Genomic DNA, 25,772 nt, shown 5'->3' with positions numbered 1-25,772 from the left:
GAGGAAGATTTAACAAACACAAATGTGTGAGATTATGTTTGATATAGTGAAAAATGACTGTCACAGATGTGGGAGATAAAGGAGAGCAAGTGAAAACAGTTATAGAAAATCGGAAAAAATCCCTGTGATGATGTTACCACTGAAGCTGGGCCACACACACAGACACACACACACACACATACACACACACAAGCTTAAAACTGAAGCCACGCTGCGATTTGCTTCGCCACAGGAAGCCGGTGCTGATTGGAAGTGAACAGAAAGAGCAGTGAAGCACGAGTGGAGTCGTGTTTGTCGACACTTTATTGCCGTCATGTTGTCTGCAGGTAGAGCCTGAGATTGGTTCCTGATACAACAACACAGACACACAAACAACCGAGCCAATAGGAGGGGGGCTACACCGTGATGTCATCATGTCCATGTCCATGCTGTGATCATATGGTTCGAAGGTTGGAGTTCTGTTGAGTCGAGTTGCCATGGAGATGGCTTCCAACAACCCCCAGACCCCCCCCCCCCCCCCCACCCTTAAACTCCCAAAAACAAACGAGTAAAAGAAAAACAATAAAATCAGCTTTATGAAGAAAAACAAACTTTTGATTATGACTCTAAATTAACCAGGAAATGCGCACACACACAGAGACAGGCACACACACGCACGCGCACGCGCACACACACACACACACACACACACACACACACAGAGACACGCACACAGACATTTGCATGAGGGTGAACAATCTCCCTTTAGCAGCAAGAACCCAACATTAAAGACACTTAAAACTTCAGAATTATATCAATAATAGTGATGTTGGCATCATGAAGCAAAAAAAAAAACATGGAGGCGGGGTTAAAATACTCCGAAAGAAATGAATACACAAAGAGAAAAAGTAAAAACCAGCCAATCAGAGACCAGAGCTGGAAACTGGAAAAAAAAATAAGATCAAAAAAAAAAAAAAAAAATAGAAAAACTGAAAAACCATAAACAAATAGGAAAACATCTTTTCCCCTCATGCCCGGCAGCGGCAACAGGTCATCCAGATTGTCCCACGATACCAGAGACAGCAGAGCGAAACAAGGTGGAAATTAAGATCTGCTGATGTCACGCTTCTCGGGCCAATCATAATCAATTCCTGTGTTTTTGTCATCAATATTGTGGCAACTACCTCCCAACCAGAGGGAGCGTTTCCCATTGGTTGGTTCCGACCTCCTTTTGTGAGAAGGTCTTCAAGGTCACGGAGCACAACAACTCCACTCGTCATCTCCCACAATGCCTTACTCTGTGTGGGGGTGGGGTTTTAACGCCCAGCCCCTCCTGACAGTAAACTTTTTGTCGTTTGCGGGACATTAAAACTCAACCGCTACGTTCAGCTCGACCCAGGAAGGCAAAAATTTGTGGCTGTTTTTACAAAATCCTACATTTCAGAGGTGCGGGGAACGCAGCAGAAAAATTTGACCTTTGCAAACATTTTTAGAGCTGAAACGATTCAGCGAACGACAGAATAATCTGTTTTACTGTCAATCAGTTCAGTCATAAATCAATTCAGCTTTTCTCCGTCTTAAAAATGTTTTCGACTTTCACCTCAGACTTTTTTTTTTTTTACTCTCTTTTGAACGTTTATTGATTCATCAATAATAAAGATTCTTGTTATTTACAGAAGTAAAAAAAAAGAAAAGTCTGTTAAAGCTCAGTCGTTCATTATATTGAAAAAAAAAATCAGTCTTTAAAGTGACTCTCAAACGAGAGGAAGCCACAGTTTTCATCTTCCTGCCGTCGCAGGAAGTCAGTGTTCACTCCTCGTCTCTTCAGGACAAATTCAATATGAAGTAGTGTCAGGTCCTGATGGAGGAACGAGTCCTCGTGTTTCTTAAAAACAAAGCATCAAAACAAAATCTCCTTCTCTTCATTCTCTGCCTTCTCTATTCAAACTCCTCTCTCTGACTACATTTCCCAGAGTTCCCTCCTCACACAGCCCTACATAAACTATAATCCACCATGATTACTTCATCGCACATTAGCTATCACTTACTGCTTTTCCCACGATTGCCTATGATAGTGAACTCCGCATGAGCGTTTTTTTTCTTAAAATAGATTCATCTTCATAGAAACTCAAATCAAATATACACACATCACGCTTTAAAACGATTCTGCGCGCAAGTCACATCAACATTTACAACATCCTCGACCCCGTCTGTCTGTACAGCAGTGTGGCCGTCGGCTCACCTGCAGGCGGCGCCACACAGCAGCTTTCTTTGGTTTGTAGCACTTGGCGACTCAGCATTCAAGTCACATGGGAGGAACAAGTTTGCGTACGACCTCTGCTTCAACAACGGAAAAACACCCAAATCATTCAACTCACGATTCCATCGTTCATTCATTACCGTAACCCTATTTAAAGTTAGAACCACATTTGTGTCTTTCTTCAGAACGCGAAACTTGGCGCATTCATGCTAAAACGTAGTCACTTTGCCTTTCATTCCCAAATGTTAGCTCTCCTCAATGGTGCAACATGAAAAAGATATTGCTGTTAAGTTCATAAACAGTTTCAATCTAAAATAAATGTAAAACTAAACTGAGTTCAATGTGTTGAAATCGAAGTCGTACAACCTGTAGTTCCCATATAACATGAATGCTGCCTTGGCTGGGCTAGGCTAAACTTGGGCTTGTGTAGCATTTCACTACCTATTAGCCTGAAAAGCTAAAGAGCCATCCCTTGCTCATGCTAGCTGGCTAGCCCAAGCTAACACAGAATGCTCAGGCTGAATCAGGCTAGTTAGCTGTCGTTAGCCTCCTGGGCTAACAGCAGCTAAAACAATGGAGCTAAAACTGAAGTGTGTGTAAGTACAAACATCCGCTCTGCCCTAAAACTCAACCCAACGCACTTCATCTTTAAAAAAAAAAATTCTGCTAACACGAAGTAGCCTCAGGAGCTAACACGTTAGCACCTCGTGATAAATGACTGATCGTGACCACAACTTCAATCGATATCAACGACCAATGAAACCAATAAAACTAAGTCATTACATTATAAACTTCCATCTTGTTTGACAATCCAACCAACAGCAAAAAATAAAACAGTGTTGCAATGGCAACAGCTAACCTGTGAACGTAAAAGCTACACACACACACACACACACACACACACACACACACACACACACACACAGCAGGATTGAAGATACAGGATGTGTGTGATGGGTTGACTCAGTCTAGAAAAGTGCGGCAAAACACACACACACACAGACACACACAGACACGCACGCACACGCATCTCTACAGCATCAGGACCGCCCTGTGCCCTTTAACCAATCAGAGTAGTCCATGTGTCGGAGGTCAGAGGTCAGATGGGCGTCTCCTTGTTTTGTTTGAGGTCCGGTGCACTGAACTGTCGTCTCATCCTCGGAGGAGTGGTGAAGCCCCACATCCCCGGCGGTGGGCCCGCCCCAATCAGCATGTCGGGAAGGGGCGGGGCCCCAGAGCGTGGCAAGCTGTGGTAGTTAGGGTGAGGTCCTGGCTGGAATGGTGCATTGTGGGGATTGTAGTAGGGGTGGTGGTGGAACTGATGGTGCTGGTGTTGATTAAAATGGAAGCCTCCGTCTCTGTCTCTGTCTCTCCCACCTCCTCCTCCTCCTCCTCCTCTACCTCCTCCCCACTCCCCTCCAGGCCCTGGTGACACCCCCCTCCTCTGTCTTGGTCGCCCCTGGTGACCGCCACTGCCATCGCCACCTTGATGCTGGTCGCTGTCGTAGTTACTGTTGCCATGGGTGGAGCTATCCAAAGAGTTGCGTCGGTAGCGCTGCTGGTGGTTTTGGTTGTTGCCCTGCTGATGGTAGTTGAAGCCGCCCTGGTTACCCTGGTTGCCTTGATTACGCTGCTGCCAGGCGCGATGGGGGCTGGGGGTGCGCATGCGAGGGGGCGGGGCCTGGAAGGGGAGGGGCAAGAGAGCAGGAGAGTGACCCTGAGGGGGAGGAGGTGACGGAGAAGTTTTACCTTCCATTCCCCCCCCCTCCTCCCATCCATCTCCTCCGCTTTCCCCTAGACCCAGGGCTTGCAGGGCGGCGCTGGCTGGTCCCCATGACAACCGGTGGGCGGGGTTACTCTTAAAGGGGAACTTCAGTTTGCATTCCTGGGGAGGGATGAAGCGGCCGGTCCCCGGAAGGTGAACAGGGACGATGGGGGTGTTCTGACCTGCATGGGGCGACACAGAGTCATGAGACCGAGCACACACACACACACATAGAGGGGGGATGGGGGTAATGACGTCACACACTGACCCTGGGTCTGGCTCTGTCCTCGGAGCTTCTTGGTGATGTTCTGCTGCTGCAGGTTCAGGATTCTCTGCTGTTCCTGTTTCAGCCAGCGGAGGCGCCCTCTCCTGAATGCCGGGTCCACATCCATCAGCCGCTTAACTTTGACCTCCGGCTGCTTAGGGACGTCACCACTGCCTTCGTCCTCGTCTCTCTGATCACCCTCCTCTCCTTCCCCATTCATGTCGTCCTCCTGGAAACCAGAGGAAGACACAGGTCATTCACAGAGCAGAGGCTGGGTGGGGGGGTGGGGGGGGGGAGTGGGCGTACCTGCACAGGTATGATGCTCTCCATCTTGATCATTCTGTCTCTCAGAGCTTTGATCTCCTCGTCCTTCATGTTGTTCTGCAGCTTCACCTCCTGGGGGAATCAAGAGTGTCATTGTTGATTTGATTAATTAAACTATGAAGAGAAAAACATTATTGACGTTTATTACATACATTTAATCTCTCACAGGTAAATTATTGATTACTCGATTATTAATTCAATGATGTCATGACTGTAGCAGCGCCATGGAGCCTAAAAGGATGATTACAGTTACATTTTAAATGTATTTTCCACTGGTCTCACATGTGAGGGTGATTATTGATTATCGCTCGGCTGTGAGTTTGTTCACTCACCTCCAAAATGTCTGTCAGTTTATCGATGTGAGCCTTCAGGTCGTACACTTTTACTTTCTGTCCTCCCTCCCCCGTCTCTCCTGCTCCCCCTTCTCCTCCTCCTCCTCCCCCTCCTCCCTCCTCGGCAGGGGGACTCCTTTCCTCTCCGATGCCCACGGTGTCACATACGTCCTGGGCCACGGCCCTCCAGCTCTCCCTCTCGTTGGAGTCCTTCTTGGTGTACATGCGACAGAGTTCCTTCATCTTGACAATGGACAGCGCCTCGATCTCCTGGCGGGAGTGACGGAAATCTCCCAGAGCCACCTGGGGTGAGGGGAGGGGCACAAATTGCTAAATTTTAGGAAAATGCATAAATGTATTTGTCGATCAGTGAAATAAAGCTCAGACTCTAAATAATGTTTTCTGTGTGTGTGTGTGTGTGTGACCTCGTAGCAGATCTCTTTGACGGCCTGCATGCGGAGGTCTTCGATGGTGACCCGTTTGGGGTCTTTGCTGATCCTCCTCCTCTGAGGGATCTGATAGACTCTGAGCGGCTCCCTCCTCTTCCCACTGCTGGGCAGACCACAGCGCTTCACAATCGACTGTACCTGGAGACACACAGGTGACACTGACACAGTTACTCTGGAGAAACCATCATGAAACTTTCACAGTCAACCACTGAGAGTTGTCTTTACATCACTAAGTTCACTGCAAACAGGAGCTGGTCACAGTCAACTCAGCTGCTTTTATTTGTGTGTATGTTTGTACCTTGTTGGCAGGTAGTTTCTCTCTCAGGGAGGAAATCAGCCTCCAGCTCTCCTCACAGGAGCGTTTGTCTGAGTCGTCACCGCTGTCACTGTCGGCATACTGAACACACACACACACACACACATACACGTTTAACACTGTCAAGTACTTTGTGTTTTAACTCCGCACTTACAGACACGTACCAGCCTGTGTTGCTCCAGCAGCAGATCAGCCTCCTCCTTCTCTTTACGATACTGAGTCTCCATGTCCTGCAGCCTGTAACACACACACACACACACACACAGGTCAGTGATATCTTGTGTTCATTAAACTGAGGAAAGTGTTCCTATTAAAAAAATCCTATTTTTTGTATCAGAATCCTTCCACAATAAATTCTGTTTCATTGATGATGATGAAGATGACGGTGCCGTCAGCGTCACTCATCCTCCGTCTCTACCTCTTCTCCATCTCCAGTTTGATGTCGATGCCTTGTTTCTCCAGCAGCTCCTTCTGAGCGTAGTTCCAGTCCTCTGGCTCCCCCTGCTGCTCAGCTGTCACACTGCGCTCCCTCTCCAGCCTTGCCTGCTCCGGGTGGTTGAAGCGGAACACATGGTTCTTCCCCATTACGATGCGGTTACCTAGCAACGAAGACAGGCGTAATGCAATCAGGTGTAGTGGAGGAAACCGCTCATATCTAAACTTACACAGCTCTGGTACCAGGACGTTGGTATCTGTACGCAAGAGTAACTTTTTCCGATACTTCAGACTTTTTTCTGTCGTTGTTGCTCTAACAGTACATACTAGAAATACTATAAAATTCAGTTACTGTTTTTTAATAAAATAAACTCACACATTGTGTTTGCGTGTGAAATAGCATGTTGCTAAGGAAGTTTGGACGATGCTAATTAAAATGCTAAGATGATCGTGAAAATTTGACAGATTTTTATAAGTTCATATGTTAGACATGGTCCCTGTTATTGTTTTTACCAGCTCAGTAGTGTGGCGGCCTGTGGAGCAGAATTGATGGCTTAGCACTCCTATCCCAGGTGGAGGTTGTGCGTGTAACCATCGTTGAGTGTAGTTACCTTGTTTGAGGATGACTGCGTCATCGATCTCCTTCCCGTTCACGTAAGTCTCCGCTCCAACTAATGGCTCCAGAGTGACCACCACTGCAGAGAGAGTTCAACAGAGTCAAAACAAAAAACAACAACTGTATTTTAATTTGTGTACATTCAGGACACGACTGATGGGTTTACAGTCACACACATAAACACATACACAATGGAAGGGGATGGGGGGTGGGGGGGCGGGGGTCGCACAGGAAACACGGGTTTGAATAGGAAGGTGATGTTGCCATGGTAACCAGTAGCGGCGACTGTTAAACGATACCTGACAGATTTCCTGGAAGCTTTTACAGAAAAAGAAGAAAGAGAGTCACACAGCTGAAGCACTTTGACCAGTAGAGGGCAACATAAACACAGAGAAAGACAGACAGACAGACAGACACAGACAGAGAGACAGACAGAGAGACAGACAGAGAGACAGACAGACACAGACAGACAGACAGAAACAGACAGGTGTCTCACCTTCTCCCTGCTCGTTGAGCTCACTGACGAACACACAGTGAATCTCCTTTATAAAGTGTCCTGACAGTTTAATGTCCACGTCCTGTTGTCCAACCCTGAGACAAACAGACATTATATTATTGTGTTTCATTAAATTATATATAATATTACTATATTTAACTGAGTACATTTACTCAGGTTTGTAGTTACCTCACTTTCATATATTTTCTAATTGATTTAAACTCTGACCTGGTGAAACCCTCCTTGATGTAGTAGAGGAGACACTCAGACATCAGAGGGTCTTCATTCAGGTTGACCAGGTGAGGAGTCTGCACCGCACACACAGACACACACGCACACAGACACACACACACACACACGCACACAGACACACGCACACAGACACACACACACACGCACACACACGAGAGGGTTAGTGTGAAAAGGCCCCGCAACTCGATGCTGCTCTCATGTCTAAATACCCACATCAGCCATCTAATTCATATATATATACAGCATATAAATAAACATGTAAACGCACACATATATATATACACACATACACACGTATATATAAACTACAATACACATGTGTATATATGATTTTTAGTTTAGTTCAGCTCTGACAGAAACTATTTAAACTCACTCCTTTAGGAGAGAAGACGCCCAACGTTCCCCCGTCCTCTTTGATGGACACGCCCATTTCTGCCAGCAGGGACTCTCTGATCGAGAGAGAGAGTTGTTGATTGTCTTTATGTGCAGTCAGTGATCGTCTATATGCATTGACTGGTGTCTACAGTGAATGTGATGTTACCTATCGAGTCGTATAGATTCTGTTTTTCTTAGTTTCTCTTCCCACGTCTCGTTTAGCTCAGCGATGATTTTCTCCGTCTCCTGAAACACAAACACAATGAGGTTGAGTTCATCCAGTAAAAATGGAAATATATCTGCCTTAAGTCTGTTTGCTCAGATTTTATGCAGTTAACAGGTTTTTAAAGAATATCAGACTCCACCATCAGTCTCTCAGCTGCCTCCTCTTTACTGATGGTCTCCGCAGCGACGTCCTCCTCCCCGTCTTCTTCATCGTCGATCAGGTGGTCTGGGTCAGCCGCTGCATCCCCTGAAGACGACGCCTCACTTGCGACTGCAGGTGAAAGAAAAATAAACAACATAAATCAAAAGTTACTTTGTTTAAAAAACAAAGATAAATTATCATGCGTTTGTATATGTCACATATATGGATAATGTGTCTATACCAGTAAATGTGTATATGATATGTATCAGTATGGAGTCCATATATTCACCTGGAGGGGCGGAGCCATTCTGAGATGTGATTCCATTGGCTGCAAGTGCCAGCTGCAGGGGGGAGGGGCACACACCTGCAACACCAGCAGGGCCATTGTTGTTGTTGACTGAGAGAGAGAGAGAGAGAGAGAGAGAGAGAGAGAGAGAGAGAGAAAGAAAGAAAGAGAAAGAGAGAGACAGAGAGACAGAGACAGAGAGAGACAGAGACAGAGAGAGAGAGACAGAGACAGACAGAGAGAGACAGAGACAGAGAGACACAGAGAGAGAGAGAGAGAGAGAGAGAGAGACAGACAGACAGACAGACAGACAGAGAGACAGAGAGAGAGAGAGAGAGAGAGAGAGAGAGTCTGGTTTAATTTTACACGAAGAGGAATCTCTGCTATACTGGTTATGTAAAGAACAGCATGTAAATATCTGCTGACACACACAGACACACACAGACACACACAGTTGCTGTTGTCTGTAAATACCCTACATTCAGCACATAGACATGCCACACATACCATGTTTAAATAAACAAACACACACAATATGAAGTTCAGTATCAAATATTAACTTAAGTACAACTTATTAATGAATGTGTATCCAGTATAATTACTTTATTATCATGCGTCAATAGTGTACTAATGTTGCGTGTATAATGTAATGTAGATGACACGTATTGTGGATGTATAGTATGTGTGTGCACCAGTGATCACTTTATTAACTTACATACATAGTATAATCGTTATGCACCAGTATTTCTTTGGAAAGTGTATATACACAATATATTGTATACCATTTTATGTATTACCATATGCCAGTATAATGTGTATATTGTATAGTGTATACTGTGAGATGTGTATATACCAGCATTATCCAGCAGTTCCTGCAGGCCCTGTGAGAAGAGCAGGTTTCTCAGTCGTTCCACTTCAGACTTCAGCTCTCTGATCAGTTTGGCGTTTGGATCTTCATTGATCACAGCGTTACAACGGATCTGTTTGGCACGGTCAGCATATCTGAACCAGACAAGACCAAGTTAAAATCATATTAAACAAGATGCATCTCATTAGACTAAATGACGTTTACTTCACTAATCTACACGGAGCCTGATAGATTACACTGGACACACGTCAGTATCTGACCTCAGGGTGCTCAGTGTTTCTTCATAGTTGATGTCAGCAGGACTTAGAGCAGCAATCATGGCTGTTCGAGAGTTTCCTCCTGAAGAAAACAATCACAACTTAAATGTTATTTACAAATTCCTTCCCATCGAACCTGCTGCTAACCTCGACCCAGGTAACTGTTGATACTACGACTGGTGTGGCTACACTTTGTAAAGCTAGCTCTAGTAATAAATCTAATCCTGAAGAAGTTTGAACGTTTCCTCTGATCCTTTTTCATTTCAAGACAACCAATAGCACGAGATTTTTACTGGTCATGAAACCATTTCCACTTGCCCAGGTTTTCCTTCAGTAGCCAGGTGAGCACAGAGTCTCTGTAGGGAATAAAATCACTTTTCCTCTTCTTACTGCTCTGCTGCAGAGGGAAACAGATTGTACATGTGAACTAGTCTTACTTATTAGTTTAACAAATGTGTACATTTTCTGATATTTAACCCGAGTATAAATATCAACTGTGTCAACTCACCATTTCAGCCAAAGCGGAAATCACCTTTCCCAACGTGGTGAGAGATTTATTGATGTTAGCGCCTTCCTGTTGGTAAATATAAAGTAAATATAACTTAGAAATCCTGGATTTTACTGTAGTTAGCGAACACACCAGCATGAGTCTTGTGACCTCTGACCTTGAGCCTGGTGCCCTTAGCCCCCGACGAGTCAGCTCGCTCGCTTCCAGCCAGGTCGACCAGACTGATCTTACTGACCTGAAGAGAAAGTTTCATCTTTAAAATCCTGATTATAAACCAAATTGTAGTTACAGTGCGACACAAGAACACAATATAGTGAGGTAACAGGGTCCTCATGAGGTCCAAACACATGCACACACTCCCACACCTTCTCAGTGTCCAGGCTGGTCATCTGGTCTCGTCGTTTTTGGGTGAAGACAATGGTGAAGACAGCATGTGACCTGGACGAGGTCTCGTTCATGTTTGTGGCCGCAACTGTCCTGTAGTCAATAACCGATCAGGTATAAATAATCAAACACTGACAATTCAAACTTGTCTAATTCCTGTTAGTGTGGAAAACCAAAAGGAAAAAACAACATATAGTTGAACTTTCAGCACCAGCACAAACTCACACACTTCCCTCAAAAAATGCAGCCTTTCACACTTTTGTTTAAAAACAAGCTGTGGATTGATTTGGATGCGGCATCATGACAACAATCCACAGGGATAAAACTGACCGGGCTTTGTTGCCAGCGTCCATCAGGTCCCGGATGTCGCTGAATCCGGTCACAGCGAGTTTGGACAGGTCCTCCACATACGGCCCCAGAATGGGATGCTCTCGAACCCGCAGAGTCCCCTGGGACTTTGGGTTTAGTAGATCTCTGACCCGCTCACAGTAGATCTCCATGTAGGACACCTGGAGGCGGACGAGACGGAATTCAGCCAATCGACAATCACCAGGATGATTCAGTCTTGAATTAGTGGATCAGAGTGAGTTTACCTCCACAGAGTACGTCAGGTCGGGATCTGTGTTTTCTCCTGTTCTCTGAAATAGTTCTTCACAGAGCTAAACACAGAGACACAAATCACAGGAACATTAAACAGGGCCAGGAGGAGACGGAAATTTGGGACGCTATCGCAGGAGATCGCTCAAATAACTTCAGTGGGTAAATATGGAAATTACCCAAATATACTCCTTTGACTGTGACACACCTTCACAATTGTTTGGTCTCAGTTTAATCAGACAAATGATTAGTGTGTTACCTGTGGGATGATCCCCTCCTGTCCAGGCTCCTGTTTGCCCATCATGGTGTAACTCTTTCCTCCACCAGTCTGGCCGTACGCAAAAATACACACATTGTATCCTGGGAAAAGATTAGTAAAAGTCTTACTGGAATTCTGCAATTGAAGCCGGAAAACAGGCAAAACTGGAAAAGCCATGTTGTCGATGTTTTTCTAAACTGTCCACTAACAAAATCAGCTCCTGAAACAAACTTTCAGAATTATTAGCAAATTCTGAAACTTCGTTATTCGCTTTAGCATTAGCACGGTTGTACCATCTGTAGCATAATTAGAAGGCTATATATACACATCATTAGCGTATTTAGCTCATTATCATTATTATTAGGAGTACTAGTATGTGTAGTGTTTTTAATATTAGCATTAAGTTATTAGCATCACTGAAATCATTAGCATGAAGGTTAACGTCTCGAACATTTTGATCGTCAACATCACGACAATCATTCGACTAAGTATGAGTAAGAGTGTGATCATCATAAGCATCTGTAGCATCATCAATATGTTAGTTTTACCTTCAAAGGCGTGAAGCAGCATCTCCTCTCCAATGTCTTTATACACCTGCCTCTGAGACGCAAAGCCGGGGTCGTCATTCTGCAGGAACACACACACCTCGAGTTATTACAGGTTCACCTGGTGAATACTTGCACATGTCGTGTGTGTGTGTGTGTGTGATAGTGTGTGATCACCGTCGTGTGTGACCAGTAGGAATAGTCAAAGGAGAAGTTCTTGGCTCCATCTTTGGGTTGTTTGGGGTTGGAGATACCTGGAACGAAAGAAAGACCTCATCAAACACCTCATACACCTGGTGGCATGATGCACGCCGTGGCCAGAAGAATATGGACGGTCCCGTGTTTTAAATCTGGTTGGAAGGGTGAGACCAGGGTGGAGGTCGAATAAAGCTTTAAGAGTCACATGTAGCTGAAGTGATTGGCTGTCCACTTACTTAACCATGCAGCTTAACTACTAACCTGCAGGTGAAAATTATACGATCGCTTCAATGTTAGCGACTCAGAATTTGTGTCCATCAAAAAGTCGAGTGTATAAACTTGTGAGTGTTCAGATGCACGGCTGCTAAAAAAATTATTGCTGCTGCTTGTCTATTAATAAACTGTGTGTAAATAGCAGCAGGTTCAGAGGTCACATGACGGCCAGAGGCATTCTGGGAGTGCTAAGGCCTGTGTGAATATAAGTCAAACTAAAAGTCAGTAAGACTGAGGAGAAAAAACGATTTCGATTTAGTTCAGAGGTCAGAGAGTATAGGTGTGTGTGTGTGTGTCTCTTACACGTGGTGTTTCCCTGCATCTGGATCACACACTTGGCATTGCGTCCCGTCTCTCGGGAGTTGAATGGACGGACTCGCACCGCCACCTTCACTGACGCACCCGCCATCGTTCAGCTCCACCCACTCCACCTGAGAACAGCCAATCAGAGAGCACGGTCAGAAAACCTATTAAACTATTTAATTCTACGTTGTGTTTACAAGGAAAGATTATAAAAATAAGCAGTTAGATTATACAAATTATTTGTGGGAAAAACGTCGAAATATAAAAAAAAAGGAAAAGTTTACACATTTAATGCAGAATAAAAAAATCCTTCCTATCCTTTTCTTTTCCCGCTCTTTCAGCTCGCGCCATCTTTTCATCTCTGGTTTTATGGTCAGACCACTCGTAACTCATTTCCATCACTCCTCCCTTCACTCCACGTTTTCCTGCTCCGCCTCGTTCCCTACGTCTCCTTCTCTTGCTCCTTTCTCATCTTTTTTCTGTTTTCTCACATCACTCATTTCCTTTTACCTCATCTTGTTTCATTTTTCTCTTTTCTTTTGTTCCTGTTACGTTTTTTTTTCATCTAATTTTCCACATTTGATTCTTTCCTTTAAAACTTTTATCACTCAACAGTTTTACTTCTGTCCTCCTGTCTTTCTTTTTCATACACTTCTTTACCCTCTCTTCTAATCCCTTTGTATCTTTTCTTTTCCCTGTTTATTTTCTGATCTTCAGTTGTCTTTCTTATTTTTTGTTGATTGTCATTGTTCTTTTAGTTTTTCCATCTCTCTGCTATAATCCATCCTGGGCGTTCGAGCACCGCGAGTCGTTCACTCTCATTTTCCTTTCATTACAGCTCCCTTGCCCTCCTCCCCCCTCCCTTCATTCTTCCCGTCTCTCTTCCTCTCTTTCTTTCATGTTTCCACTTTTTTTCATCTCGCGCACGCTGCCTTTACATTCCTCTCCTCTGTTATGTGTTTTCGCATCGCTACGGAAACCACAGCTGCCTCACTTTCACCTCTGCCTTGCTCCGTCTTCTCCTCGATTGTCTCTCTCTTTGTCTGTCTATTGTCTCTCTCTCACACTTGGTCAGTCTATGTCGAACGCCCCCGCCCCAGGCCTTTAAATACACACAGTTAAATATTAGAGTCTTGTTCTCATGGGAAAACACCTTGTCAGGTAATGAGTGTGTGTCTGTGTGACTAAAGATCAGTTCATTAGAGACGAAATTCATCTTAACTGATCTTAATCACTTATCTGAGGAAAAAGCTGAATTTGGAGTCGCAGAAAAGTGACCAACGAGTTCTTAGGTGTAGGGACTCTTTCACACTTTGTTTGGTTCAGACCTTCAGACTTTTAAGTTCAGTCTGAACCTAAATATCAGGTATGAAAGGTTCCTCGCACCACGGGCCAGACCAACGCACCAAAATTTGACTTTTGGACCATAGAAGAAGAAAAGGAAGAGGAAGCAGCTGCAGTTTCACCTCCGACGATATGTTTGAACCACGAGGACGTTCATTTGGTGCATTTTAACTAGTGTGGAGTACTGTAGTACTGTGGAGTACTGCGCCTGAAGATGCTGATGCTGGCAGTGATACCATTATGATGTTAGCATGGCAACCAGATGAAGCGCTTCATTCATTTTCTCCACAGAAAGACTACTACTCCCACACCTGACAACACGCGGACGTCAGACGCCGTCTATAAACCAATCAGAGTCAAGTACAGGTAGACGCAGCCCACGTAGCTGATGATGACAGGACGTACGTATGTCAGACAAAATTCTTTAGTGCGCTCCCTGAATTACAATGTGAAACCAAAATTAACCAGATCAAATGAAACTATGGAACAGACACATGCAGTATGAGTTACAGAACCTGCGGAGTGAGGACAATATCCTGGTTTTAGGGTTCCATTAGAGTGTGTTATCACTCTATCAATCAGACGTTCTCTGTTCAGTTAGAGTGAAGTAATCAGTGTCTGACAGACCCCAGAGGGATGTGATCATGTTATTGATAAGCTCAGTGATTGGTTATCAGCTGGTGTGTGTGTGTGTGTGTGAGGAAGAAGCAAAAATGGACAACAAGACTGTTCCGCAAAAGTGAAGCCAAATTATCTAGATCGCCCTCTGGTGGCTGGTTGCAGTATAGGTCAATGTAGAGGTTAAATACATGTTTGTCAATACCTCAATACGGCAGCTCCACTCCACCATCACAACTGCCTAGACTCTAAGTGACGTCATCACTACAAGATGGCAGCGTTCGTATCTGATCTGATCACGACCTATCACACGACATCATGATGCCCCATATTTGCGTAATTCACTTCTAGCAGCTAGTCGGACACGCCCTCTAACAAGGTAAAGTAAGAGCGGAGGCCGACATTTCCTACACGAGCTGGAAGCAGTTGACCAATCACAACAGAGTGAACCAGCTGACCAATCGGAGCAGACTGGGCTTCATCAGGAGGAGGGCCTTAAAGACACAGGAGCTAAAACCAAGTGTTGGAGACAGAGGCTGAAAGGAGGAGCTGCAGCAATGGACAGTTTGAGGAAGTGACGAGCTTCTGAATATTGGAAACCTTTCACAGTAATAACACTCGTTAACATTATCAACCTGAAGAGAGAGAGAATATGTCTCCTTCAAACTGTAAAACTTTAAACTAAGTGTTTTCATGACAATGACAAAAGATTCAAAATCGATTAAATGCTAAACCTGCAAATAACGACATGAAAATGTTTTTTAATGTTGCAGCTCAAACAGCACAAAACACACACACACACACACAGACACAGCAAAGAACACAAAAGAAGTGAGAGAGTGTGTGTTTGCTGTGTCAACACAGCTTCAAGTCACACAGCCACAGCAGGAACATGGCAAACACACTATCACACACACACAGACAAGATGGTGGACATAGATACTGGATTGTACTCATATCTTATTGTGTGTGTCTAGGTGAGCGAGCAGCCTGCATACCACAGACCATGGGCAGAAACACTGACATCACATCACAGGCATTCCAACACACACACACACACACACACACACACACACTCAGTTCTGTGTGTCTGGTTGAACAAGCCCAGCTAGTTGTAGAGCTACTGTTAGAAAATCGAACCAGCTGTTTAAACACACTGTTAACAGTGCACACACGCGCGCACAAACACACACACACACGCACACGCACACACGGGTTGTTCCAGTGTCACAGAAATAATTCCAGTCGTCGCTGCACAGCAGGCACTAAACAACTAGCTAACTCCAGGGCCAACGTGTTTGTTGTTGTCGGAAACTCTCCACACTGCGCTGCCTTCTAGTGGATGTAACAGCCACGCCATCGTAAAGGACACGCATGTGGGAAGTGATGGTTACATGGTTTGAAACGTACGCATTTCTTTTCGTGAGTAAAAGGCAGAATAAATTTGCCTTTTAAGTCAAATAGACGATAAAGCACTGGTTGCATTGGGGTGTGGAAACCCTGTGATTGACAGCTAGTACAGTCCAATGGGGGCAGGCCGCAGGTGTGAGTGGGCATGTCCTTAAGCTCCCAGTCCTTTTTACGACAGCGACAGCTCAGCTCTGATTGGTCGATTATTGATCAGTAGTGAACGCATGTGATCCGATGTGAACAGAGACACAGTCAGTTCCCATGTGTAGGCCTCTAAAGGAATGTGATAATGAATGGTGTTCATACTCCACACACACACACATCTATAGATAGTCGTCAGCTCGACTCAACGCCCAGTGTGTACAGAACTTTTCCGTCGGACTCTCTAGCGCCGTTTGAGACGAGCTGACAGAGGAGCATCTCTACATCCTGATCACATGACACATGCTGCGTTCATGCGCACGACTCATGTCACCACCAGAGAAAAAGAGAGAGACAGTCCACATGCTACTTCAGAATAAAAGCACCAGTGGTCCTGCTTTCCTTCTATTTAATAGAGAAAAACTTTAACGTTATTATGACAATTCTTCTTTGTTATAACAAATATTTGATTTAACTTTATATTGTACTACTACTGTAATATCATAATATTGTAATACTTCTATTGTAACAGCATTTTAACTTCATCTAAATCAATTGTGACATTACATTAACAATTTTAAATATATCATGACTTTATTTAATGTATTTATAACTGAACTTTATTGTAACAATACTTTATTTAACTTTAATATACACATATTGAATCAGTAACAGTATCAGGATCAGTGACTCGTCTCCGCCTCAGTGAAATACTGTCGTTACACTGCTTCTCTGTCGGAAAGAATTCTATTATAATCTGATTTAACTGCCGAGTCGACCTCCAGTTCTTTAAACTTAATTTCCAGAGAAAAACATTGTCTCACAGTCAAGACAGCATGTTTTATTCTTTTATGTTAAAAGATCGCAGCAGTCGTCCTCTGACAACAGCGAACCGCTCGATCACCTGATCAGCAGCAAGTCCACGGGTAACGAGGAATCAAACCTCCGATCAATCGACCCCCTCGACCTTGTTTTTTTATCTTTAATGATTCGTGTTGATTGAATCGGACGACGTTGTGAAAACAGGATAAAGGTTTAATCGGCAGCAGCTTGTGATGCTGGTTGAGGTGTCGGGACGAAACAGACGACGTTTGACTGTGCAACACCTTGAGACACAGTCTGAGCTGAATGTTTGAGCTACATGCTAACTGCATTGCATCTGAGAGACGTACCCCAGATGGGACGTTTAACATTCCTCACCTGGACGAGGATTTAACACACACACACACACACACACACACACACACACACACACACACACACACACACACACACACACACACACACACACACACACACACACACACACACACACACACACACACACACACACACACACACACACACGATTCCGCCTCCATCTGTAGTGTGGTGTTGCCTCATAACATCAGAGCAGAATTCAAACAGCATGCAGCTAAAAATACACAACACACACACACACATTACTGAGATTCCTGCTGAGAACTGCTTTAGCCACTCAGGCTAACTTTAGCAAGTCTCTGAAGCAGCAAGTTGCTCATTATTCAGCTACACTTTGCTGCTCCGAGTCTGGACCTTTAAACTCCAGTGAGGAGGCGTCTTCACGCAGCAACACAACACTTTGTGTTTGTCCGTTACAAATGTAAGCGACATGTTCCAGTGTCCACATAGTTTTGGCTACGTGGTGTATTTTAATCCCAATGTAATAAATTAATTTGGTCTGACATATGTTCGTCCTGTCGTCATCATCTACGTGGGCTGCGTCTACCTGTACTTGTGACTCTGATTGGTTTGTAGACGGCGTCTAACGTGGGCGTGTTGTCAGTTGGGGGGGGTAGTAGTCTTTCTGTTTGAATGGAGAAAATGAATGAGAAGCTTCACCTGGTTGCCATGGTAACATCATTATGGTATTACTAGCACCATCAGGACCTTCAGGCACAGTACTCCATAGTACTACAGTACTACTACAGTAGTTCAAATGCACCAAATCAACATCCTCGTGGTTCACACATTGTATCGTCGGCGGTGAAGACTGCAGCTGCTTCCTCTTCATTTTCTTCTTCTATTGTTTAATGGCGTCTCTACTTTCTGTGATTGGTCCAAAAGTCTGAACTATCCAAAAAAGTGTTTTCACGCTGTAAACAAACAGAAGCGTGGTTCAGTTTGATCCAGACCCAGAACACGTCTTGGACACACTGTGAATTCACGTGCTCGTCTCTGAAGGTCCTTTTCAAGTCTTTGTTCTGACTTGCCCGTGTTCATGTGCTTTGAAGTCAGAATGTGTTTAAGAACATGGACGGAAGCTGTGAATAACGTGTTGTATTTATGTGTTTAAGACATTTAAACAACACAGAAACTTCTCTTTACAACATTTACATAGTAACAAAGTAAATAAAGAGTATCAGGTGTGACATAATAGTTTAAAAGGTTATGTCATGAAAACGGCTAAAGGTTGACGTGAGGAGCTTGTGAAGAAACTGCTAGAAAAAGAAAACATTTTGACATCATGAACTCATGTAGCAATATTCACAAGTCTGGAAGTAATTCTAATTATTCCGGCACCACTTGAATGCGAAATAAATTTTGGTTTGTTGGTCTGGACCGTGGAAGCGCTTTGAATCCCCACATGTGGCTGCAGAGGGCGCTGTTGTAAATGTCACATGGCGTTGCTTTAATTCAATAATGGGAGACTGAGCCTGCGTTCACGCTAACACACCTGATAACACAGGTCATATGACCGCTCACGTGCTCTGGTCATGTAATGTAAACAGTCTACTCCGCAGTTGGTTGCTTAGTTACAGAAAATACTACGAACAAGGAGCAGCGATGGTGATTGTTTACAAAAGTCTCAGTTTCTGTTCGTCCAGACAAAAACACAACGTTTCCGAACTAAATCGAGAGCAGCAGCGTTTACACGAGTCTGAAAACTGACGCCAGACGTAGCCATAGCAACCGTGATGAGCTTAGTGTATCCCTGTGGGTGGAGCCTGAGTAAGGTAAACAGTGACTTCATTACATAAAACATGATGTACACATGAATATTAACGTGTTTCAGAGTAACTTTGGCTTCATGACTTCAATGTAGTGAAAGGTATCACGTTACATTACGTCACCACGTTACGTTACTTTGCGATAGCGGATGGATTACTCACCTCTACCGGAGATAACCGTGAGTCTCGTGGAGGCCACGCGCTGACCCGTTCACATCGTCCCCATCTCCGCGTGCACAGGAAAACAACCGAACAACGAGCAGCGGGCACGCGAGTGGAGCAGCCGTGGTTCCGGTCCTGTCGGTACCGGGACACAGACGGTCAGAGAGCGTGGGGGCGCTGTTGAGCCTCACACATACACACACATTGAGAAAAGTTCAGACACTCACGGTTATCGTCTCCTCCGGTGAACCGGCGGCCCGCTCCCAACTTTTCCCGGTGCTGACGTCACCGCCCGGAGAGTGTAACGGGCGGCGGAGGAAAGTTGCGGCCCGCTGCTCGGTGTGTGACGGGGCGGTGAATCACGGCAGGTCCGGCCGCGAGCTGCTCGGTCACACCCCGGTAAATCCGGTTAGTTGTCGGTCACTTTTCACGGGGGGGGAAAGTTTACCGGGGACGCGCGTGAGACCGGAAAGTGTGAAGGGAAAACGGGGAAAGGGAGAGAGAGAAAGAGAGAGAGAGAGAAAGAGAGAGAGAGACGCTGGCCCGTGGCCGCGAGGCGGGTGTGTGCGTGCGTGCAAATACGGGCGCGTCCCCGTGACGGAGGAGCGCAGCCAGTCAGCCGCAGGGCACGCGCCGCTCGGCCCCGCCCTGCCCCTGCCCCTCCCCTCCGGAGGGGTCACTTCCAGAGCTGGAACAGAGACAGAGGTCTCCCTCCCAACAGTATTCTGTGAACCGTTATTTTTTAACGCACACACACACACACGACATTTCATTTAATTGGTCAATGGGGAGCTCGTTCCACAATTTAGGACACATCACACTTGGACACACTTTAGGACTTTAGGACACATCACACACACACATACACACACAACATGAAATATGTTAAATCTTGCTTCATTGGTCTGGTCAGTGAAAGAGCCCTGGATCACCACATTTGGCAGCAGAGGGCGCTGTTGATTGGTAAAAGTTACGTAGTGTTGCTTTAACTCAATAATGAGAGACTGAGGCTGCGTTGACACCAAAACTAAAAGCGCTTATTATTATTAATCATTTCTACAGTCATCAACTCATGCGCTGATGTAAATGGTTTGTATTTTTTTATGGTTTGTATTTTTATAGCGTTTTTTCAGTCTTGATGACCACTCAAAGTGCTTTACAGTTCAGTTTGCCATTCACCCATTCACACACACACATTCATACAGTGCATCTATTAGCACCTTTGTTTTTGTTCTATTAGGGACAATTTGGGGTACAGGGTTGGGGATCGAACTGCCGACCTAGTGGTTGGAGGACGACCACTGTACCTCTCAGCCCCCGATGTAGTGGCTCCTCTTCTCAAACAGAGACAATCTGCGGTGCTACAATCCCCCCCATCCCAGTGAGGCCTCATTGGAACCAGAGACCAGATGTTAAAGGAACAGTCCATGTGTTGGTTCAGCTGAGGAACCATCTGTGATCGCACTGTCCTTACCGATGTGTCTGAGATAGAAGTTGAGTGTGTGTGTGTGTGTGTGGGGGGGCTGTTAATTGTTTAATGTGAGTATTTTTAATACCTGTCATAAATAACATGTCTGTCAAAAACCAGAGGCTGTAGAACTTCAGGTACAATCTTGATGTGTTTAAGTTTCCTACAGTATCACAGTGATGCAGTAAGAGTTTATGTACATCACTGAGTTCACTGCAAACCGGTCAGTTCAGCTGCTTTTATTTTGATGGTCTCACTCAATGTGCGTGTGTGTGCATGTGTGTGTAAAACAAAAGGGGGTGGGGACAGGAAACACCTGGAGGTAGGGAAACACACACACACACACACACACACACACACACAGGAAGAAAAGTGTATTTTCTTAAAACACACAAAATCATTTTCTGTCTGTTCCTGTCTTTGACCTCTGACCTTGTGGTTCGCTGTGTGTTGATTGGCTCACTCAAACTCGTAAGGTGTAAAGTCGGAATCTTTTCATATACAACAAAAATGGTTGTGTGTTTTTTGTCATAATGGCTCAGACGAAATGTTACAGCCACAGACTGTTTATAAAACTGGACATAAATGTATAAAATGAAGCCAATGCAAAAGTGTCTGAAACCTGTATTGTATGTAATGACCAGCAGAGGGCGACTCCACTGGTTGTTTGCAGTGGTGGCTGGTAATAAAGTATTGTGGGGTGGGGACAAACTGAAGCCAGACTCAATAAAAACAACACAACATACAATATGTCAACCCTGTAGCCTTCATGGAGCCTCGCTGTGTCTAAGTGACTGTGGAAACTTTCATGCCGTCTGTATTTTTCCGAGAGATGTTTTAGGTGTCGCACCCCCGTCGTTGTCCACACTACCTCTGTGCAGACACTTTGAAACAGCAACCAGGGGAAGCAATAAGGGAAATTACCTACAGCACATCCAGTTAGTCAACTTTGTTTTTCACACCCCGGGTGTAAACTCGTCTTCATCATTTGCTGCTGAACCTGTAAATCAGGTCGAGACCAAGTTCCTTCATCATGAACATTGAAAACATCTTTGATGCAAACATTTATTAAATATTGTATTTCATGGGATTGACCCGGATTTCCTCTCGTGATAACATGTAACATGTCATTATGTATAATACATAATATCTTCATTTATATGGAACCATGAGGGTACAAACCCAGAACAACAAGAATCAAGAAAGTACAATTTCTCCAAAAAAGCAAAACTACAAAGTGCTTTAAGTAAGTGCCATTTAAGTGCTGCTAAATTGTTAGTTTTAAAATTGTATCCAAGGTATAGTCGGAAGATGTAGACTGGTTCGCAGCACGTTACGCAAGTACTAATGTTTTGAAACGGATGCAGGCAGCCACCGGTAACCAGTGAAGGGAGCGGAGTAGTGTGAGTGACTTTAGGTTAAAGACCAGTCGAGCTGGCAGCAGAACCTGCGCCGCCTTCTGAGTGAGAAGGGGGCGTATTCTCCTGATGTCGTACATCGTGAATCTACAGGAACGTGTTGTTACAGTAATGTTGGCTAATTAAGATAAAAGTACGTTTTAAGCTTTGATACAAAGGAAGATACTGGATTTTGAATTTATCATTTAAGACAATGAATTGGCTCATTTTGCAGTTTTAACACAAATATTTAAGTGGTTTAATCTGAACTCCATCATTATTTATTGTTTGGAACCATAATGGAGATGGGTTTTTAAGCTGAGTTGTGTTTTGATCAGCTTCTGATTTATCTTTACTGTTTAAATGTCAGTAATCAACAATATATTATCACCACGGTGGAGTAACACTCTCTACAGGTCAGAGGGATTATTACAACTGCAATGGATCTGCATACTATGTTTGGATAAAGTTACTGAGATCGATGGTTTCTTGTGTCATTGGGTTCACAAACTGGATCTTAACCAGGAAACAAAACTCACGTGTTCACAAGTACAACACAAAAGGATCATTGTTGTGTGAAACTGGGTTAGGGTTAGGGCTAACCCTAAAAACAACACAAACATTCAGTGAGAGGAGAGAACGTAGAAGATGTTTCCCATGGGATGTTCACATGTTCTCATTTCCGTTCTAAGTGACTCAAGCTTACAGAGAAACACAAACATGTAAACAAAGACGCTTCTCTGGAAACACATAAAACATTTACACACACACACACACACACACACACACACACGTTGCTTGTTCCATCCGGCTCTCAGCTACGAGCCCATTGGTTCCTACTGAAGATGTGAAGCATTCTCTTCAACGACACTTGAACCCTCCTCTTCAAGAATGTGTGGATCCTCCTCAACAACTCTTGAACCCCCATGAATGATTGATGTCTGCAGAGCTGGAAGTGATTTCACTCAATTTACGCATGAAAGGTGAAATCTGTCTTTTAAAAAGAAATAAATGTAATGATCCTTGATGCTGTTTTCAATGAGGCGGACTCTTTTGATTGGCCGAGCTACAGTGCTGACTGATGACCTTGCAGGTGTTTCAGGTTTCAGGTTCCCTCCTCCCAGCTGAAGCTCTGAGTTGGAAGGACCTCCTGCTGTTCCGGAAAACGTCCCTCAGGTCGTTTCTGAACTTCTTGGCTGAGTAGTAGTACAGCAGAGGGTTGACCACGCTGCTGAATGCCGCCAGACACAGCGTCACCACCACTGCTCGCTGCAGCATCACTATGACATCACAGTGCCACTTGCCCAAAACGGCATGCAGGTGCAGTGATCTCATCACATGATAGGGCAGAAAGCAAAACAGGAAGGTCACAATCACCATGGAAACCAGGTGTACAGATCGTTGTCTAGTATGGTGGTGGGTGTTGCTGGACTGGTTGCTAGAGAGGCTAGACCCGGCCATCAGGTGATGTATGAGGCTGCTGTAGCAGATGATGATGGTGAGGAGGGGAAGGATGAAGCCCAGAGCCAATGATACGTAGTTTAATTTTAGGATAACCTCCCAAGAGGAACCATCATTTGGCTCGAAGCAACGAGTTGACCCCGACCTCAGAGAGAGAGAGACAGAAGAAAGGGAGTTAACTTAGTTTTAAAAGATTTCAAACAATTCACAGATCAGTTAAAAAAGAAAGATTAGGATTATAAGATAAAGGTAAATTATTTAAAATAATTTCATAACCAAACTTTTCATGTATGTTGACATTCAAAGTGGAAGATTCAGAAAGTAAATGAACAATTGTTGCAAAAAATTGGTTTGAATTTGATTCTGAAGTCGAAGTCAGTCTCACCTTTCTTTCGTCCCATTGAGCAGGAAGGGAGAAACGGACACACCCACAAACACCCAGATTCCCAGACAGACCAACATGGTTCGAGTGGGTGTGACCTGAGAGCTGTGTTGGAGGGGCTGGGTCACGGCGAGCCAACGGAGCACGCTCAGTAGAGTGAGGAAGAAGATGCTAAGGGAGGAAGAGCAGCACTTTCTAAGAGTGTGTGTGTGTTCTGGTTCTATTCACATTATGAGGCTTCAACATCCTCATGGGGACAGTCCCCATAAAACTACACTTCATTTAAGGTTCGAGTATAAAGTGATGGGAACAGGACTGCTTGTGTGTTACCTGGTGTACATGTTAACGTAGAAGGTGTAGCCACATAATTGACACAGCCATTCAGGAAACTCCCACACTCCAGACATCCAGTAATAAAACGCTCGCAGCGGGAGGGTGAGGGAGAAGCTGGCGTCTGATAGGGCGAGATTCATCATGACCACACAGGCGGAAGAGCCTCTGGAGGGGAAAACATGAAAACAGGGTTGGAGCAGCCATGTTGATTTTGACCATGAACAGACTATATAGATTGCTAGAGTTAAGAAAACATGATAAAAATGTTTGTTGGGCTACAGTTCTGCTCATGTCCACTAGGTGCTGCCGTGATTCTTGTAGACTGGACAAACTAAACACCCTTTGAGTTTTTATGAAACCTTAAGGTTACCACAGGTTCTCTTTCATGTTTGGAAGGGGAGGATGAGGTGAGGGGTGTTCAGCTGCCACATGCAACTTCACCACTTTATGTCACTAAATTCTACACAAGGAGCCTTTAAAGTGAGAGCAGGTCAGAGTGGAGGAGGACACAGAGACGCCAGCTCGGTACAAACCAACCTTCTAATCATTAAACAGCTGTGGACCAGAGAGAAACTCTGTATTTTCACCGTTTGTTTCCATTGTTCTTCAACAAAGTCACTGACATGATTATATGTTGATGTCGGCGTTCTCTCCCACGAGAGGTGCAGGTGCAGCGTGTTTGACTCATTCCTCAGTAATTCACATTTCGCCGCCCCCTTGGCAGTTGCCTAGTTCATCTATAATATAGACGAACTAGGCAACTGCCGGTGTGTCCATATAGAGACACACCGGGACACACCGGCATGGCTGCGCTGGAGTGAACTTAGGTCAGCTGGTCGTTTGAAGGCTTCAAAGGTTCGGGACATGAATGAAAAGTTCTCACAGGAATAGAGATGTGTGTTTGTGTGTGTTTGTGTGTGTTTGCATCTTCTGACCTGCGGGGACCCTGCAGCAGGAAAATCACCAGCGCTCCAGTGTTGCACAGAAAGGCGAGAGGAAACACCACCAGATAGGTGATGATGTAGGCATTGTACCTGAACAGATCATCACTATGTATACATTTCATCATCTCATTCATCATCGACGTGTTGTTGCCGCTGTCGACGGGCAGAGTTTGCAGATTTACTACAGAAAACACAAAGTCACAATTAAAAGGTCTTGATTGATACAATTACATAAAAACCCATTTGGATTCCTGTGTGTACGGGAGGTGGGTTGATTTTAACTGTTTATTAAATTCAATCTACCTTTTACTTTTTTATTCTTTAAGGCTGAAACGTGCTAAAAAATTTGCAAACACACACACACACACATTGCTTGTTCCATCCGGCTCTCAGCTACGAGCCCATTGGTTCCTACTGAAGATGTGAAGCATTCT

General features: G+C 44.6%; 2 protein-coding genes across 3 annotated transcripts; both read right to left on the bottom strand.

Annotated features, from left to right (window-relative positions):
• Window positions 1-1,401: 1,401 nt before the first annotated feature.
• On the bottom strand, window positions 1,402-19,976 carry kif1c (kinesin family member 1C). The gene is made up of 29 exons (XM_034568784.1): window positions 19,581-19,976; window positions 19,354-19,488; window positions 12,710-12,837; window positions 12,113-12,189; window positions 11,939-12,017; window positions 11,391-11,491; window positions 11,128-11,193; window positions 10,865-11,043; window positions 10,516-10,627; window positions 10,308-10,385; window positions 10,151-10,216; window positions 9,961-10,039; window positions 9,646-9,724; window positions 9,371-9,519; window positions 8,521-8,628; window positions 8,230-8,360; window positions 8,031-8,110; window positions 7,863-7,938; window positions 7,466-7,545; window positions 7,238-7,332; window positions 6,737-6,820; window positions 6,109-6,289; window positions 5,855-5,927; window positions 5,673-5,771; window positions 5,351-5,512; window positions 4,926-5,228; window positions 4,576-4,665; window positions 4,273-4,498; window positions 1,402-4,186 (listed from the first exon to the last, which is right to left on the bottom strand). Exons 3-29 carry the CDS (start codon window positions 12,813-12,815, stop codon window positions 3,339-3,341), a joined length of 3,807 nt encoding a protein of 1,268 aa, XP_034424675.1. The 5' UTR covers window positions 12,816-12,837; window positions 19,354-19,488; window positions 19,581-19,976; the 3' UTR covers window positions 1,402-3,338.
• Window positions 19,977-23,206: 3,230 nt separating this feature from the next.
• cysltr3 (cysteinyl leukotriene receptor 3) lies at window positions 23,207-25,546 on the bottom strand. Of its 2 annotated transcripts, none has more exons than XM_034568927.1 (4): window positions 25,330-25,546; window positions 24,392-24,559; window positions 24,065-24,208; window positions 23,207-23,824 (listed from the first exon to the last, which is right to left on the bottom strand). In XM_034568927.1, the coding sequence occupies exons 1-4, from the start codon at window positions 25,473-25,475 to the stop codon at window positions 23,317-23,319; spliced, it is 966 nt and encodes a 321-aa protein (XP_034424818.1). In that variant the 5' UTR covers window positions 25,476-25,546; the 3' UTR covers window positions 23,207-23,316. The 2 variants fall into 2 exon arrangements, with proteins under 2 accessions (XP_034424818.1, XP_034424817.1); XM_034568926.1 differs by having other exon boundaries at window positions 24,065-24,232; window positions 25,330-25,545.
• Between the last annotated feature and the right edge of the window lie 226 nt (window positions 25,547-25,772).

This window comes from Hippoglossus hippoglossus, chromosome 18 (genome assembly GCF_009819705.1).
Source record: "Hippoglossus hippoglossus isolate fHipHip1 chromosome 18, fHipHip1.pri, whole genome shotgun sequence".
NCBI classification, from domain to species: Eukaryota; Metazoa; Chordata; class Actinopteri; order Pleuronectiformes; family Pleuronectidae; genus Hippoglossus; species Hippoglossus hippoglossus.
The sequence above is the reverse complement of the archived record's forward strand: the minus strand, read 5'-3'. Positions and strand labels throughout refer to the sequence as shown.

What these genes read in the sequence shown, in the direction of transcription:
- kif1c (XM_034568784.1), bottom strand. Translation starts at nt 12,815, where the DNA reads ATGGCGGGTGCGTCAGTGAAGGTGGCGGTGCGAGTCCGTCCATTCAAC. An exon ending in GAAACACTGAGCACCCTGAG is followed by an intron (nt 9,520 to 9,645) that starts GTCAGATACTGA and finishes TGTCTGGTTCAG; the next exon opens with ATATGCTGACCGTGCCAAAC. An exon ending in AAACTGGAGATGGAGAAGAG is followed by an intron (nt 5,928 to 6,108) that starts GTAGAGACGGAG and finishes TGTGTGTTACAG; the next exon opens with GCTGCAGGACATGGAGACTC.
- cysltr3 (XM_034568926.1), bottom strand. Translation starts at nt 25,475, where the DNA reads ATGATGAATGAGATGATGAAATGTATACATAGTGATGATCTGTTCAGG. An exon ending in CTGCTGCAGGGTCCCCGCAG is followed by an intron (nt 24,560 to 25,329) that starts GTCAGAAGATGC and finishes TTTCCCCTCCAG; the next exon opens with AGGCTCTTCCGCCTGTGTGG. An exon ending in TACGTTAACATGTACACCAG is followed by an intron (nt 24,233 to 24,391) that starts GTAACACACAAG and finishes TTCCTCCCTTAG; the next exon opens with CATCTTCTTCCTCACTCTAC.